We start from the raw sequence: 18275 nt of genomic DNA, 5'->3' as shown, positions 1-18275 counted from the left end.
GTATAGCAGGGTCTACAGCCCTGTACTCCGACCCAGGAAGTCTCCCTCAATTTCCAAATCATAGCAGATCCACTTCAGGCTGGGGCTTACATCAAGGGACAGGACTGTGGAGGTAATCTCTTCATAGCTGTAACCTCTCTATGTGCCCACATCTGCCCTGCTCGTTCCCTCCTGCTCCCTGTAGTCTCATTCAGCCCTTGTGTTTCCAGTACTTATCAGCTGCTGTATGTCCTGCTATAATCTGCCTGCATTTACACTCAGCTACACACACTGCTGCTATAATGTGCCTGCACTCACACTCAGCTATACTCACTGCTGCTATAATGTGCCTGCACTCACACTCAGCCAGTCACACTGCTATATACAGTGGCGTAGCGACCGCGGTCGCAGGGGTCGCCGCCGCGACCGGGCCGCTACGAAGGGGGGGCCCGCGAGGCCCCCCTTACCACTGCACTGCCCGCCTCCCACTCCCTCTTGTGACCGCAAGCAATGCTTTGCGGCGGGGGGGGGGGGGAAGTACTTCCAGCGCAGGGAGCATCGCGTTAAGCTCCGCCCCCTCTGCGCTAAGCCCCGCCTGACCTGGGGGCTACAGAAATCATGCAGGTGAGTATAGATTTTTTTGTTTTTAAGGGGATGATGGGGGTGTAGTGGTATGATGATGGAACAAGAGGATGATGGGGGTGTAGTGGTATGATGATGGAACAAGAGGATGATGGGGGTGTAGTGGTATGATGATGATGATGAAGGAACAAGAGGATGATGGGGGGTGTAGTGGTATGATGATGATGATGATGATGAAGGAACAAGAGGATGATGGGGGTGTAGTGGTATGATGATGGAACAAGAGGATGATGGGGGTGTAGTGGTATGATGATGATGATGAAGGAACAAGAGGATGATGGGGGGTGTAGTGGTATGATGATGATGATGATGAAGGAACAAGAGGATGATGAGGGGTGTAGTGGTATGATGATGGAACAAGAGGATGATGGGGATGTAGTGGTATGATGATGATGGAACAAGAGGATGATGGGGGTGTAGTGGTATGATGTTGATGATGTAACAAGAGGATGATGGGGGTGTAGTGGTATGATGATGATGGAACAAGAGGATGATGGGAATGTAGTGGTATGATGATGATGGAACAAGAGGAGGATGAGGGGTGTAGTGGTATGATGATGGAACAAGAGGATGATGGGGGTGTAGTGGTATGATGATGATGGAACAAGAGGATGATGAGGGGTGTAGTGGTATGATGATGATGGAACGAGGATGATGGGGATGTAGTGGTATGATGATGGAACAAGAGGATGATGAGGATGTAGTGGTATGATGATGATGGAACAAGAGGATGATGGGGGGTGTAGTGGTATGATGATGAAGGAACAAGAGGATTATGAAGGAACAAGAGGATGATGAGGGGTGTAGTGGTATGATGATGATGGAACAAGAAGATGATGAGGATGCAGTGGTATGATGATGATGGAACAAGAGGATGATGGGGGGTGTAGTGGTATGATGATGATGAAACAAGAGGATGATGAGGGGTGTAGTGGTATGATGATGGAACAAGAGGATGATGAGGATGTAGAGGTATGATGATGATGGAACAAGAGGATGATGAGGATGTAGTGGTATGATGATGATGGAACAAGAGGATGATGAGGGGTGAAGTGGTATGATGATTAAAGGGCAGGAGGATGAAGGGGTAGTAGTATTATGGTGGAGGTGGTTGTAGTATGATGATGGAGGGGCAGGAGGATGAAAGGGGTAGTAGTATGATGATGGAGGGGCAGGAGGAGGGGACAACATGGGGGGCATCTGTAAGGGGGATAAAATGGGGGGCATCTATATGGTTGATAACATGGGGGCAATCTATATGGGGGATAACATGGGGGGCATCTATAATAGGGACAACACAGGGGGCCATCTATAAGGGGGAAACATTGGGGGGCCATCTATAAGGTGGACTACACAGGGGGTGTATACAATAGGGGGATATGTACTATAAGGGAGTCACATAGAGTCAGGGCTACCCACTAAATGAGGGTGTAAAGGGGCCAATACAGATGTGCAGTTTGTAGAGAGATGAGGATGGTGTCAGTGTGAGGAGCCTAATATGTTTGTCTGGCTGATTCTGTGGATTCGTGGCTCCAAAAAGTTCTCATAATGGCCCTGGGCAGATGGAGAAGATGAAAAGGGAAGAACTCCGATCAGAGAAGACGTCCCCTGTGAGTCACCTGATATAACTGCACTGTAATGTATATGGTGTATAGAGCCTGTGTAGAGCTGGGGCCACCTCTATATGACTGGATGAGGTGATATTGGTCTATGTACAGAGGATTTTATTCAGTAGCAGCGGTTGTGTTAGTCAGTATGTGGTAAGGGGGGGGGGGGCCCAAGTTGACCTCTTGCACCAGGGCCCAAGAGACATTAGCTACGCCCCTGGCTATATAGAAAAGTTTCTGTCACTGTCCTCCTGCACAGCTGTGATTGTCACTTCCTGATTGGCCCATCCTGAACACAAACCCCTTCTCCATTGCTGTCATGTGACCACACAGACCTCTGACAGCAGCCCTGCTTCTCTATTCTAGCCTATTGTACTACGCTACTGCATTATGGGGATCTGCAGTTCCATCCTGTATCTACAAACTGCTGCTAATTTTCAGGTTTATGCAGTTAATATACATTATACTCCACATGCTGATTGCTATACTGTACAGTAACTTATAATATCACATATTCAGCTGTTTCTGAATGTTTGTTTCATCTGTTTTACATTAAAAGAAAAGTATTATTTTTGGGATGTGGAACCAATTTTCTGAACTTCATTGATTTCTTATGGGAAAATTTGCTTTGGTATAAGAGTGATTTGGATTACAAGCGCGGTCCCGGAACGAATTATGCTCGTAATCCAAGGCACCACTGTATATAGGATTTTCTTATTTTTTTAGATTCTTGTATTTTTTTGTATTGCCAGCACTAGATAGACCGGTAACTACTCTTTTACCTTTCACAATGACATCCTGGTCGTCCTTGCATATAACTTTGCTGCTCGGTGTTATCAGGCTGTGTTTTTCCTCGGAGACATGTAACGGCCTGAAATAAGGAAAGACAGGACAGGATCTCTTAGCCGGCCACCCACATGTGTAACATAGAATATGATAGCAGATAAGAGGCCTTTCGGCCACCTACTCTTCTCCTCTATCTCATATTGGTCATGATTCGCACTTGCATCACCCACATCAGATATAAGGATAAGTCATACATTTCTAATATGGAAATACCCCTTTAAAATGTTCATTGAAACTTTTTTTTTTACATTTTATACAGTTTTGATCAGTCGATGTCTTGGTGTTCAGAACCTCCAAGTGATTGATGTTTTCTCCCAGTCTCTTTCATTGCTTCAGGAGATGAATCACGTCTCCATCAGCAAGAAGAGAGTGAGGAAGAGAAGCGCTTAGCTGAATACTTCTCCCTCCTCGTTTTAGCAGTCGGTGGGAATCCCAAACCCCTTACCCCAACTGATCAAAAACTTTTTTTTTTAAACTCCGGTAATATTTTTCTCAAGTCTTCCAATATTTATCAGCTGATGTACGTCCTGCAGGAAGGTGTGTATTCTTTCCAGTCTGACACTGTGCTCTCTGCTGCCACCTTTGTCCAGAGCAGTAGCAAATCCCCATAGAAAACCTCTTCTGCTCTGGACAGTTCCTGACATGGACAGAGTTGGCAGCAGAGAGCACTGGGTCAGACTGGAAAGAAAACACCACTTCCTGCAGGACATACAGCAGCTGAGAAGCACTGAATGACTTGACATTTTTAAATAGAAGTAAATTACAAATCTATATAACTTTCTGTCACCAGTTTGTTTGAAAGATTTTTTTTTAATCCCTTTAATGACAGTAACGCTTTAAAATAATCTTCTATTAGAATTGTCATTACGTAATACCTATTGATGATTAAAAAAAATGTATTCAATAATAAGTAGAAACTAAAACCTATATCAAAGTTATTGCATGCCATGCTAAACACACATTTGTCTGAAGGCGGCTGTGGCCAACCTCTTTTGGACGGGGTTTAGGGTGCCTTGCTGTTCTCTTATAGTGTACCAATGACAAAATCATAGATCAGGGGTCCTCAACTGGCAGACCGCGGTCCGAACCCGGACCGCAGTGGCCAGCTGTCCGGACCCCAGACCTCCCAACCACCCAGATCCAGCGGGACAATAATGTCCCGCTGTACCGGGACGGTCCCCATGTGTCCCGCTCCCCACCGCACTGCCTCCCGCCCCATAGGCGTACTGTCCTTAGATTTCAGTACGCCTGTGGGGCTGGGGGCAGTGTCGGCCCGGCCCCGGCTGATACGCGCTCTCTGGGGACGTCCCGGGGATTCCCCAGCAGACATGTACAAGGGGGCGAGCACACAGGGGGCTATATACTACAGGGGGGCTATATGGGAGGGGGAGAGCCCACAGGGGGGCTATATACTACAGGGGGAGAGCACACAGTGGGGCTATATAATACAGGGGGGCTATATGGGACGGGTAGAGCAAACAGGGGGGCTATATAATACAGAGGGGCTATATGGAAGGGGGAGAGCACACAGGGGGGCTGTATACTACAGGGGGAGAGCACACAGGGGGGCTATATGGGAGGGGGAGAGCACAGGGGGGGCTATATACTACAGGGGGAAAGCACACAGGGGGGCTATATGGGAGGGGGAGAGCACCAGGGGGCTATATACTACAGGGGGAGAGCACACAGGGGGGCTATATACTACAGGGGGAGAGCGCACAGGAAGGCTATATACTACAAGGGAAGAGCACACAGGGGGCTATATAATACAGGGGGGCAATATAGGAGCGGGAGAGCACAGGGGGGCTATTTACTACAGGGGAGAGCACACAGGGGGGCTATATACTACAAGGGGAGAGCACACAGGGGGGCTATATGGGAGGGGGAGAGCACAGGGGAGCTATATACTACAGGGGGAGAGCACACAGGGGGGCTATATACTACAAGGGGAGAGCACACAGGGGGGCTATATGGGAGGGGGAGAGCACAGGGGGGCTATATACTACAGGGGGAGAGCACACAGGGGGGCTATATACTACAGGGGGGCTATATGGGAGGGGAAGAGCACACAGGGGCTTTATACTACAAGGGGGCTATATGGGAGGGGGAGAGCACACAGGGGGCTATATACAACAGGGGCAGAGCACACATGGGGCTATATACTACAGGGGATAGCACACAGGGGGGCTATATAACACGGGGGGCTATATGGGAGGGGGAGAGCTCACACGGGGCTGTATACTACAGGGGGGCTATATGGGAGGGGAAGAGCACACTGGGGGCTATATACTACAGGGGGGCTATATGGGAGGGGTAGAGCGCACAGGGGGGGCTATATACAACAGGGGGGCTATATGGGAGGGGAAGAGTGCACAGGGGGGCTATATACTACAGGGGGGAGTGCACAGGGGGGGCTATATACTTCAGGAGGGAGCAACGGGGGGCTATATACTACTAGGGCAGTCACCCCTTTGTACCTAATTTGAAAGGGCTGAGAGAGAGAAAATGCCAGTTTTCCCACTAATTAGCATCAATTCTGTATGTAAATAGTTGAACAAAGTTTGTGAAAAGTAACAAAACACGTTTCCTACTGATGTTCAGCTCGGACCTTCACCTGACAATAGACCCTGGTAAGTGGACCTTCACTAAAAGTTGTTGAGTACCCCTGTCATAGATGGTTAATAGGGATGATCATAACTATAGTATGCTATAGTCCGATCGTTCAGCATTCGATTACCAGTGGCTAAAGAAGTTGGATGCAGCCCTAAGGTTGCCTGGAAAATATGGAAACAGTCATAGGCCATAGGCTGTATCCATGGTTACCGGGACTCCCTAGGGCTGCATCCAACTTCTTCAGCCACCGGCAAGCAAATGCTGCACGATCGGACTATAGCACTCGGGTCACACTCATCTCTACACGTTATATAAGCTGTTTGTGTAAAAGATGGGGTGTTTTTTTCACCAGTTATCACATGGAATCCACAATTTATGGTTTGCCGCCCCATAGGGATTTCATCATATGAGATATATATGATTGGGTTCCCTTTAGAATTCTTAAATTAAAGGGAAAAAAATGAGAAGTACTTGACCTTGGAGGGATACCAGTGTAGTTGGTAAAGAACGTGTCACGCCAGAGGGCTAAAACTGATACCACAGGATTATGTCTCTAAAAGTGCCATGGGAAATCTTTGCCCAGCGGCTCCTGGGATGTTGCAAGCCCAGCAGGAAGGAATGCCGCGACACGCCAGTATGCTGGATTTAATATAACCACCTGAAGGAAGGGAGGGAAACCACATAAGCTATGGGCCCCGGCCAATGCCTGCACCCAGACAGTCAGATGAAGGGCACAGGAGATGGGGCGGTAATACAGAGTGAATGTGTGAAGGAGGAGGAAGAGGAGGAGGAGGGGGGTGAAGCTGAATCACAGGGAAAGAGGGAATGATTTGTGTAATGATGGTGCTGAGTCAGAAAAACTGGAGGAAGGGAGACGAATGGTGAACAGAGAGGAACAGGAGAGCAAGATGGGAGAGAAGAGGCAGAGTGGACAGACGCTGAGCGGCTGGCAGGGATCTGATGGAGTAAATATAGTTAATAATGAAAGTGAATACGTGTGCAATGTGCTGCAGCCGTGCCAGCCCGCCTGTAATATTAAAGGGGGGGATGACTATTTCTGAGACGGACAATACAGTCAGGATGTGTCACCCCACTGATGCCCTAATAAAGTTGTGTCTGACATTCTGGTTGCTAGGGATACACTGCCTAACAACCAAGCAGCTATTACTTCTAAGCGAACATGTTCGTAAATGTTCATATGTTCGCACGAACATGCCGCTAATTGTACGTGTTTGCCGATCACAATTTGTTTGATGATCGGAATGGTTATAACGATCATTTTCGATCATGCAAAATGTACGCAGCTACATAAGTTTCCTCCCACCACTTGGAAAGAGCCAATGACTGTGTGGGGAAGGAAGGGCACATCAAGTAATGTAGTAGCCATGGTCACTACTGGCATTACTGTGATTGACTGTACGATGAGCGTCATTACATACGTTACGTACATGCTATAAACCATGACGCTGAGGCGAATATTCTCACAGTCTTTCCTGATTCTTGTGCTGTTCAGTAGGGAGAGTGACACGAGCAGGGACAGCATCTGAACTTAGTTAGGCAGCAATATTCACAGTGGTAGTCAGGCTGGGTTCACACTACGTTTTTCCTATCCGTTAAACGTAATAGTTTTTATTTGGTTACCTTTAACGGACAGAAAAACGTAGTCAACCCTATTTTTGTGTATGTTAAAAAACGCATCCATTTCGATCCGTTTTTTTTATTTTTTATAATGGAAGTCAATGGAAAACGGATCCAAACGGATGGCATACAATTGCATCCGTTTTTTCCATAAAACGTATACATTAAACGGATAGGAAAAACCCAGCCTTAGTCAGTGTAGTGATAAGGCCAGCGATGCGATTTTACCTACCTGCACCGTACCTGTATTACTACATATATATATAGGCCTCTTGCTCAGAAGCTCCAGCATATTAGAGAGTCCCTGATAGGGTTAACTTATAGTTGGACCATTTCTTACCTTGGAAAACTTCTGATATGGACACTAGAAAGAATGTTTTGTCTCAAGAACTATTTCCCTCAGAGACATGTTTATCAGCGTTCAAGGCCATTCTCAGAGGAAAGCTGCCTGTCTGTTACAGTGGGAATAATGTGAAAGTATCATTGCACAGAATGTATTGTTCTAACCTTTTTGAATAATAATAATGAATACTAATATAGATGCCATTGCGCATGACTGAATATCTAAATCACTAGCACCGCCTCATCTATGTCTTATTAGCATTTGTTACCACCCTATATTTTATCTGTCTATAAAATGTGATGACCATAATAAAACTTGGGCCATTTTCTCCAGGCTTATAATCATGATACATTGTCTTATCTGTGTCAGTGACGTATAAGTAACGAGCTGGTAATACTGCAGGATTCCAACTCTAGATATAATTAAAAAACCATCCTTTACCTGGGTTTTTGGCTTCTCTCCATAGAGAGAGGTCAACATATAAATTTAACCTTAACATTTGGCGTCCGAACTGGGACTCAGCCTCTTGCAAACTAGAACGCAGACAGACGGGATGTGGTGATTTATCCGTCATCGGACGCGCAGATATAACTGGCCAGGTAAGAAAGACTTTCCCTTTCTTACGTACTATCTGTGCCTCAGGGGAACGGATCTAATGAGATTCCCGTCACCTGTGTTCTATATATGTTTGTAAAGCTGAGTCTATTTGTTAGACAAAGAACTCTGTAACCCAGGATAGGACAAGGTTAAAGTGCTGCATTGCCGTCGCAAACTGTTGTGTGATTGAGATAAGCTGTTGCTGTATTTATGCTGAATTAAGGAAAGGGATTGCCGAACATGATCACTTCTGCGTCCTTACGGGGAGGCTGTGATTAATTCTTAACCCTTGTAATACAGCATGGCATCGAGAACAGCTGCGAGGTCACAGACAGCAGGCACATAACTTTTGGAGTGAACGGGTTCCTGATAAGTGATATCTGTCTCGAGCAGCGGGAACAATACTTGTATTGATCCCATTATTTGTGCTTGTACTGTGGTAGAGAGCAGGTCAGAAGATCTGTGACTTACCCCCTTGCCCCCTAGGAGGAATTAGCAACGAGGGACAGTAGGTTGCTGTAGTGCGTCGCCATAGTGTGTCACTGTGACGGCTGGGCCTATAGCAAGGTTGCTGTAGTGCGTCGCCATAGTGTGTCACTGTGACGGCTGGGCCTATAGCGGCTGTGCTTGTTAAAACCTAAGGTTTAGGTTTCGTTCCCCAATACGCTACCTAGGGATTAGCTGAGCAAGGATGAGACAGTTATTCTCTAAAAAAAAGGGATCACCAGTCTCCACAAGAAGTTTATGTGAAGCTGATGTGAAGCTAAGGAAGATATAGTTAGCGATGGGCATGAGAAGATGCAGTGCAAGATCTAGAACAGATCTTTAGGAGGTTTGATATGAAGGCAGATGCATGCCTTAGCCCCACCAACCTCTGGCTCTCTGACCAACACTTGGGAAACCCCTTACACTCCTGTGCACACTTATTTTTGCCTTGTGGGTAGGTAACCAGACCTACATGTAACATGCAGGGCAAATGGGTCCTTGGAATTTCCAGGAACCTTAGGGGTTAATGTAAATACTATCCCTAAGGGGGAATCAAGGATTAGAGTTCTAAGAGGGGAGGGTGTGGAGTAGATAGATGAGAGCCAGAGGGTCAGACAGAAGGAAAACATTTAGGATAATGGGTGGGAAGCACAAGTCCAGCTGGGTGGACATGTCATGTGCCGGTGACCAACAATATCTAGATAAGACAGAATATTGTAGTGTGTGTGGCAGACCCAAGCCACATCATTATGTTACATCATTGTACCCAGTTTATATCTGTATACAAACCCCAGATCCTGCGAAAAGCCAACCTACCTCCAATGGTGGCTTATAGACCCTTTGTTCTGCAGGAATCTTACCCTTGGTCAGCTGTTGAAGTAGTTACTTTGATTTAAAGTGCCCCTTACCTGATAGTAAGACCAATGCCTTTGTGGAGGTGGGAAGCCTAACCTCAAATAGTGTATAGTGCCATATAAGTGTCTGAGTACAAAGCCACGTACTCAGACAAGGAGAACAGTCCAGCTCATTGCTAGATACAGTACTGAGAGAGCTGAATAGGTTAATTAATGCTGCGTAGTGAAGCAGCATACAAAGTTTTTTTTGTGTGTTATTTGTTATGTTTTGTACAAGGCCATCAACCAGCTCTGAGGGCTGCAGATCACATGCAAGCAGCATTAGAAAAAAAAAAAAAAAAAGAATCAGAGCTGTTAGTGTAATGTAATGTACGCTCCTACATTATACTGTATTTCAGCCAGTCTTACTAAGCTGGTGTTCCCCTTTAGAAGTATGTTACGTGTTACAAAATGTTGATCATTTTCTGTTGTCCCGACCGTGGAACATTTGCTTATTTAGCTACGCCACTTTTCTGTAATCAGCCCTCAAAGATGGCGACTGAAAGCCAACCACTCCCACATATCATCCACGTCTGTATTATAATTGTGACGTCTCAAAACCATGCCCTAAGCCAACACCCCTATATCCGGTTATCTAGTCCGGTGGCCATTTTAACTCCTGGCATTTCTGTCCTCCGCCCATACTGCTTAGTGTCACTGAGGGGGCGGGCACAGGACTTTCCGATAGAGTCTAACAACTGTTTTGCACATTTATTAATGAATATTATTACCTGATGGTGAAGAAAGTTAGACAAAGGTTTGTTGGAGGGAAAAGCAATGAGACTGTTTGAAGGAGCTGGGTCTATTAGACCTATTAGTGTATAAGATTGTTATACGGAAGTGTCAGTAGGAGGAGTCAGAGAGAAAAAGTACGTTTATTTGGAATGTCAAGAGAAAAGTGATAATTGGTAAAGATCAAACGCAGAATTTTGTGCACTTATTAAGAACCCAATGGTATAAGGAGCCTGTAGTAACTTATTACTGTAACTTACACATTTGTATTTAAAAAGTATGTTGTAGGTATATATATGTATCCCAATATATATTGTAAGCAGATTTTCTTTAAGTGTGTGTCCCCAACGTATGATATTTCTAAGAAGAAGTAGTTTACTACAGAAAAATATATATATATTTCTATGTAACTTTATTTAACAAGTATATATATATGTGTATATATGTGTACACATCTATCCTAATAAGTTCTATGCAAATTGTTTTTTTTCCCTACTAAGTTATAAGGATGTGTGCCACTGTCCAAGGTTACAGTCTGGTGTATAAGAGCACAGCGCTGATATCTTCTGTAACTTCAAGGATGTTAGAAAAAAAAAAAAAAAATCCAAGAAGTTTTAACTCTTGTATCTATGATTTTACTGCTCACTGCTCAAGGTTAGAAGTGAGGCACAGAGCGTTCTGCTTACTGATAAGAGCAGCGTATTGAAGGAATATTCATTTCAGTGGATTTATTTAATTTTTTTTTATCAAAAGAAGGTTAATATGGGACGAGTGTACAATGTTTAATTATTTTTTTAATGTTTTTATTTTTAGGGTTAACAGTTTTGTGATGATTATAGCAAACTTAGCTCATGAATATATATGTACTTTTATCCCTAGTAAAAACCAAACCCATGTCCATGGCTCCAGTCTGCACGCCTTATGCCCCCCCAATATATATATATTTTGTGTTAAGTGCATTGAATCCAGCATCTCGGTTGCCTCTTGATGTAGATTCAAATGGGGGAGGGGATAGAGGTGAATGGAAATGGGAGCAGCCCATTTTGATGGAGTAGCCAATTTTGATGTTTTAAATTTTTTTTTAAACACCGTACAAATTTTTTATTTTTGAATAAGGATGTTTTTATTACTTATTGTGTTTGATATTTTAAATTGTGAAAGATGAAAATGTAATTGAAAGCCCAAATATTAATGAAAGTTTAAAAGTTTTCATTGTAGATTATCCCAGACTTTTCAAAGATGGATGACACAAGACGCAAGGATATATGGTGACCGCCATGCAGTGTGACGTTCCACTGCAGAAACCGCTCCTGCCATAAGCTGGAGGTGAGGACAATCACTGAGACATGTAAGATGGTTGAGGGTAACTGTGCAGATGTCTATATGAAGCCCACCATTATGGGTTAATTGGCAAATTAGAGATTTGTTTGGTCCCTGGGCTTACCAAAAAGCTGCCATAGAGCGGCTGACGCAACGTTCACGCAGACAAACCCTGATGCCAAAAAGGGTGATGGATGATGGATAAAGCTGGTGATGCGGTGGTTTCTGTGCTCTTCCCAAGGTAACAGCGTACAAAGCGTACAAGGGAATGGGGAGATGTTTCCAGTCTCTTCCTGAGGTAACCGTACATAGTGTACAGGTGGAGGAGGAGATGTGGATCTGTTTGTTTTTAAGTCTTTTCCAGAGACAATCAGCAACAAGCTGTGAGACCAGCGGATGGAGAAGAGGTACTGGGTAAAGATGGCAGTCAGACAGTAAGTAACTGTGTTTGCCGCCTGCCTTGTATCCCACTGTAAGTTATCTGACAAAACCAGCAGAAGGAAGCCATGTGTAATGTGGTGTAGTATCCTCACATTGGGCGGCCCAGGGGACAACAAATATAGCAGAGAGGGTTGTGTACAGCTGTATTATCTACACCTGCCATAACCTACTGTAAGTAACACCATAAAGTGCCTGTCTGCATAGTCTGTCATCTTCCTGCCTGTTTCAGGGAATGTAAGTGGACGTCATCCAGCTGCCACAGGTGGCCTATATAGGTATGTCCTTGTCTGTACTGATGTCTTCTTTACAGGTCAAGCCAAAACTATGGGAGACGACAAAGCCAATGTCTGAGGTGATACTAGTGGCCTTAAAAGAAGCGATATAACTGAGGCCAAGAGTCCAAGTGTCTGTAAAGAGGCCTGTCAGTCAAAAGATGGGTTTAAGGATAAAGGATCCATACCAATGCTACTATTACAAAAAGGATCATATGATATATATTATTCTCATAAAAAGGCTTTGAAACCTTAGGTGATGTATACACGTTTACACTTTGCTTTTATTTCTATGGTGGTTATCTTATGTGTAATATGTGATGATCTCAGTGAAACAAGAGACAATTCAGTAGGATCCAAATATTATATCGGTAATAAGCGCTAAGTTACTTCATATTATTGGTGTATGTATTATACTATATGATTATGTACAGGAAGAGATGTGACCATGCGACCAGTCATTAGTCCTGTGTGATCTAATCATAAAGACGTTTTCTAGGTACAAAATGAAGTAAAAAGACTAAAAAGAAGTGGGAATTTTGAGAATCCGGTACTAAAGATTGTGAATTCACTAATTGGTTATTATAAGTGAATCTAGTGGTTACATAGTAGGTCACATTGTGGAGATTTTATTGCATTTACCTGTTATGCTGTTTTTGGTTTATGTATCAATGAACTTTTATTTTTTGCTTTTGCCATGAGATAAGACTTGTTCACATCTAAACTTTTCTTTTTCAGAAACTTTTTAAAGTTAGTTGTTGTGACTTTCCAATACCCACATGATACCAAAGTGGTAGAGTCCTTGTGATAGAGTCACGTCTATTATATACAGTGAAGAACTTATTGTCTGATCACTCAGTGTCACAGGGAGATGTAGGAGTGACAGGAGACTAGGTTAGGTTCGGGACGGAGGATTGTCTTACCTTTAAAGCAGTCCTACGGTAAAGGGACCTAGAGAAGGGGGCTACATCTGTAGTCAAGATTAGGGATAAATCTTAGGGACAGGAGTGATGAGACAATAAGGTTTGGTTATTTTGATAAAATCCGGAGAGGTATTTGTCATATATATATGATTGTTTGAGTATTGATAATAAGCTTTTATTTGTCTTGTTGTAACTAAGCTGTATATTGATGTATACTATACAGACTCACCCATTGTTTAGTATTTTCTTTCGGTTATTGCAGATCTTACTACCACATCTGCTGTAAGTTTGTTCCGCCATCTATAACTTTCAATAAAACGTATGGTACTATTTTTGTCTATCCTATGGTGATGCCCCTAAACTAATGGGAGTCCTCCAGGGTCTCTTCCAAGTGGTCTTATGCACAATACTGATCTGTTTTTCAGTAAAAGTGTTCATGTGTATTTTCTCTCGTATAAAACCTCGACAAACAGGAAGAAGCTTCACCCTCATATAAGAGACTAACGTTACTATGCTTTCTTTCTCTTATCGGTTCTCTTGAATCTGTGCCGCCTGGACATTTCTGGAGGTTGGATGCTGTACTAGTACTTGGAGGATGTTTTCACCTGTGGTCCCTTGATCAACCTGCGGCTGAGGGTAGAGTCCTTAAAACCTCCGGCTACGACCCAACCACCAGTGATGAACCATATCCATGCTCCACGGATGTCAAATGGGGGAATGATAAGGCCAGCGATGCGATTTTACCTACCTGCACCGTACCTGTATTACTACATATATATATAGGCCTCTTGCTCAGAAGCTCCAGCATATTAGAGAGTCCCTGATAGGGTTAACTTATAGTTGGACCATTTCTTACCTTGGAAAACTTCTGATATGGACACTAGAAAGAATGTTTTGTCTCAAGAACTATTTCCCTCAGAGACATGTTTATCAGCGTTCAAGGCCATTCTCAGAGGAAAGCTGCCTGTCTGTTACAGTGGGAATAATGTGAAAGTATCATTGCACAGAATGTATTGTTCTAACCTTTTTGAATAATAATAATGAATACTAATATAGATGCCATTGCGCATGACTGAATATCTAAATCACTAGCACCGCCTCATCTATGTCTTATTAGCATTTGTTACCACCCTATATTTTATCTGTCTATAAAATGTGATGACCATAATAAAACTTGGGCCATTTTCTCCAGGCTTATAATCATGATACATTGTCTTATCTGTGTCAGTGACGTATAAGTAACGAGCTGGTAATACTGCAGGATTCCAACTCTAGATATAATTAAAAAACCATCCTTTACCTGGGTTTTTGGCTTCTCTCCATAGAGAGAGGTCAACATATAAATTTAACCTTAACAGTAGGAAGGGAGAGCTGACCGAGTAGGGCTATATATATATTTTATTATATATATATTTATGAATAAAAGATTCACCAATGCTATGTAATTGCTTCACTATTACATATTTTACGCTTTGCACCTGATAATCTGTGCGCATTTGCGCAATGTTTGGCGGGCACGAACCGATCGCGATCTTTTTCTTTTATGTCCATGTTCGAGATCCGAACCGAACATCGGGATGTTCCCTCGTGACTTCTGATCCCCCATTACAAATGCACGGACAGATCGGGGGGAGGATGCATCTGTTCTCCATGGGGAGGGAAGAATAGCCCATTGTCAGACTCCTGCAATGGAGGCTTATCTCCCTTCATATTAATAGATCAGGATATCAGAACATCTAGCTGCCCAATCCTTCTCTGTTCTGAAAAAGGATACTGTCACACACAATGGATGATCAAGGGTCAGTTTATGGACTCCTTTGGCACATACACAATATTTGTGGCCTGACTGGACTACTGCAGCACAGCTCCCATTCACTATAGTATAATTCCTGTAAAACCCCTTTAAGCATAGAATCTAGACATGTCTTCTTCTTCAACTAATGTATCTATATCCTACTTGTAAATCTCACCGTTAATGACAAGATGTATGGTGATTAAAGGGGTACTCCAGCAAATTTGTTTTCCCTTTCAAATCAACTGGTGTCAGAAAGTTATATAGATTTGTAATTTACATCTATTTAAAAATTTCAAGTCTTCCAGTACTTAAGCTACTGTATGTCCTGCAAGAAGTGCTCTCTGCTGCCACTTCTGTTCATGTCAGGAACTGTCCGGAGTAGGAGAGGTTTTCTATAGGGATTTTCTACTGCTCTGGACAGTTCCTGAAATGGACAGAGGAGGCAGCAGAGAGCATTGTGTCCGACTGGAAATAATACACCACTTCCTGCAGGACATACAGCAGCTGATAAGTACCGGAAGACTTGAGATTTTTAAATAGATGTAATTCACAGATTTATATAATTTTCTGGGACCCAAGACGGACCTGAGCATGCTCTAAAGACCAGACATGCACACTCCCCTGGACCAAGCGTGCATGTTCATGGGGAGGATGTAATAAATAGCTATTGGTTTAATTGATCATTTTAGGTGTATGGTCAATTTAGCTGTTTTCCTTAATTAGTCTATATATATATATATATATATATATATATATATATATATATATATGTATGTATATGTATGTCAGACATAAAGCATTAACGTCAACAATTCTGCAAAAGCATTCTGCAAACGTAAGCTGGTGGAATAAATTAAAGTGAAGCTTATAGCAGGTAATCGTGCCGTCAGGCGGGGGAGACACGCCGGCCTCTAAACAATATGGCCATTTCCTGCTGCATGCCAAGAGAACAAACTTTTAATAAGAAATGTAGCCGTATATAATCCTTCCAGATTCACAGACTCCTTTGCTGCTGAGCTGGTGGGAAAGTAGGGAGCCAGTCTAATCAAAGCGAGACCTCGGGCCTAAAAATAAACTTGTTTACGTAAATCCTGCCGCCAAGGAATTTGGAAAATGGTCCGAAAAAGTATAAGGAGGGAGGGCGGGCGGGCGGGCGGGCATACGCCAAAAAGTCAGGAAAAGAAAAAAAACTGACAATGGATGAGCATGGAGTTAACTCCAAGGAGCGGCGAAATACCGAGATGTTAGCGATGTCGGGTGATTCACCGAGTTTACTTGTTAGTAATAACGAGAGAAGAAATAGAGAGCTATCGCTTACGGGAAATTAAAAGAGGAAGAAAGAAGGAAGAGGCGTGTGGGGGAAGGGATCTTGGCAGGGCCTGCGTTCTGTATTAAACTTGCTGTCATTCTTGCCAGATGGATGTGTTTCTTGCATACTGGGACAGCGCTGAGCCCAGCTGGGCTGGATCTGCAGAGTATCAGGGGACTCTATTTATCGAGGATGTAAGAACACTAAATCCAGAGGTGCAGCCTTAAGACAAACAGTGAAAATTCCTCCCACGGCTATTGCCTCATGTCGGAGCCATGTTTTCACCAGGAAATGAGTCTGTGTCCTGACCATGTTATACGACCTATTTATAGCACTGGATTGTACATACGTACATACATCGGTCCCTGTCGGGGTAATAGTCTGCACTTGGGGCAATTTCATTGGAAGTCTTATTATTTTTTTAAGTATGAAACGAAACTAAATTTAATATGGAATAATATAACTAATATAAGTTCTGCAGAAAACGAGGCACATAAATAATCAATGCACTTAAAGGGGTTATCCAGCGCTAAAAAAACACAGCCCCTTTTCCCCCAATCTTGTCTCCTGATTGGGAGGGGTTTGAAACTCAGTTCCATTGAAGTAAATGGAGCTTAATTGCAAACCATACCTGACCTGAAGACAAGAGAGGGGGGAAAAGGAGCCATGTTTTTGTAGTGCTGGATAACCCCTTTAAAGGGGTATGCCCAGCACCTAAACTTTTGTTAGGTGATCGGGAATGCAAAAGAAAGCAATTTTGCAATTGCAAAGTTGCTTTCTTTTGAAGTTTGGCCTCTTCATCTCCCTGTATAGTTGTCAGCTCGTGGTCTAGGTTCCCAACCACTGTTCTCATCTCTAAGCTCCTCAGGTAAGTATAATTTATTCCCTCTCTCCCACTGAGCTTACACACATGTCCAGGGCTTTGATTTGATGTGTAAGCTCGGTGGGAGACACAGCGATGCCGAGCTGATTCAGCGCAGCACTGCTGCCTCCCATCCTTGCTCCCCCCCCCGCTGAACCTAGAAAACAACGGTGCCGAGATGAATCCTTGACAGATAGGACAACCCCTTTAAAGTGAAACTATAGGCACCCCCGAGCCTCTTTGGCTCCAAACTGCTGGTACAGTTGGGTTGTCGCAGTCAATGCAGTCAATCCATATCCGTCCCGAAGTTAAAATATCTCCTGGTGCCATACTTTTTTTTACTTTTAATCCAGTCAATGAACCAGAACTAGAGACCTTGCCCTAGGCCTGCAGTGCCTCTCTCTACCCCCCGGGGGTGCAGCTAGTAATAAGAAGGGAGGGCAGCAAGAAGAGAAAGGCACTGGAGGCCTAGGGCATGGGTGCTCTAGGCCCCGCCTCATTGACACTGTGCCGTCAGATTAAAGAGGGTTTTTATAAAAAGGATGGCACCAGGTGATAGTTTGACCCCACGACCAGACATGGATTGACCATAGCAACACAATGGTACCAGTGGTCTTGGGGGGGGGGGGGGGGGGGGGTGCCTGCAGATACGCTTCAAATAAAGGAGGAAAAAATAAGTTCTGAGATGTTCTGACACTTTTCAGCAGTGTCCTCCTCATACTCACAGTAAGGATTATAGTAATGCCATTCACAACAGCTAAAGCTCAGAGCTCAGCCTCCCCTTCCCCTGTATAATGACCGCTACACAAGTCACAAAATATGCCTAGAAAATGTTCCCATTCATGTGGATAGGGTCTGCTCCAGTCTAATGTACCTATATTCAACCATGGGGCTTTCTGTGTAGCGTATCTCAATATGCTGTTACAAAAAGCTCAGGCAAGATGGCTGCCCCCATATTAATGTACTAAAAACAGAAC

The 18275-nt window shown here is 43.8% G+C and overlaps 1 protein-coding gene across 1 annotated transcript in view; it reads right to left on the bottom strand.

Annotated features, from left to right (window-relative positions):
* PLEKHH3 (pleckstrin homology, MyTH4 and FERM domain containing H3) overlaps window positions 1–18275 on the bottom strand; it is a 67315-nt gene that overhangs the window by 20228 nt on the left and 28812 nt on the right. Inside the window, exon 3 of the mRNA XM_069953532.1 lies at window positions 3011–3099. Within this exon, the coding sequence (XP_069809633.1) occupies window positions 3011–3099 (89 nt within the window). The remainder of the gene's footprint in view (window positions 1–3010; window positions 3100–18275) is intronic.

This window comes from Dendropsophus ebraccatus, chromosome 14 (assembly GCF_027789765.1).
Source record: "Dendropsophus ebraccatus isolate aDenEbr1 chromosome 14, aDenEbr1.pat, whole genome shotgun sequence".
NCBI lineage: Eukaryota > Metazoa > Chordata > Amphibia > Anura > Hylidae > Dendropsophus > Dendropsophus ebraccatus.
The sequence above is the reverse complement of the archived record's forward strand: the minus strand, read 5'-3'. Positions and strand labels throughout refer to the sequence as shown.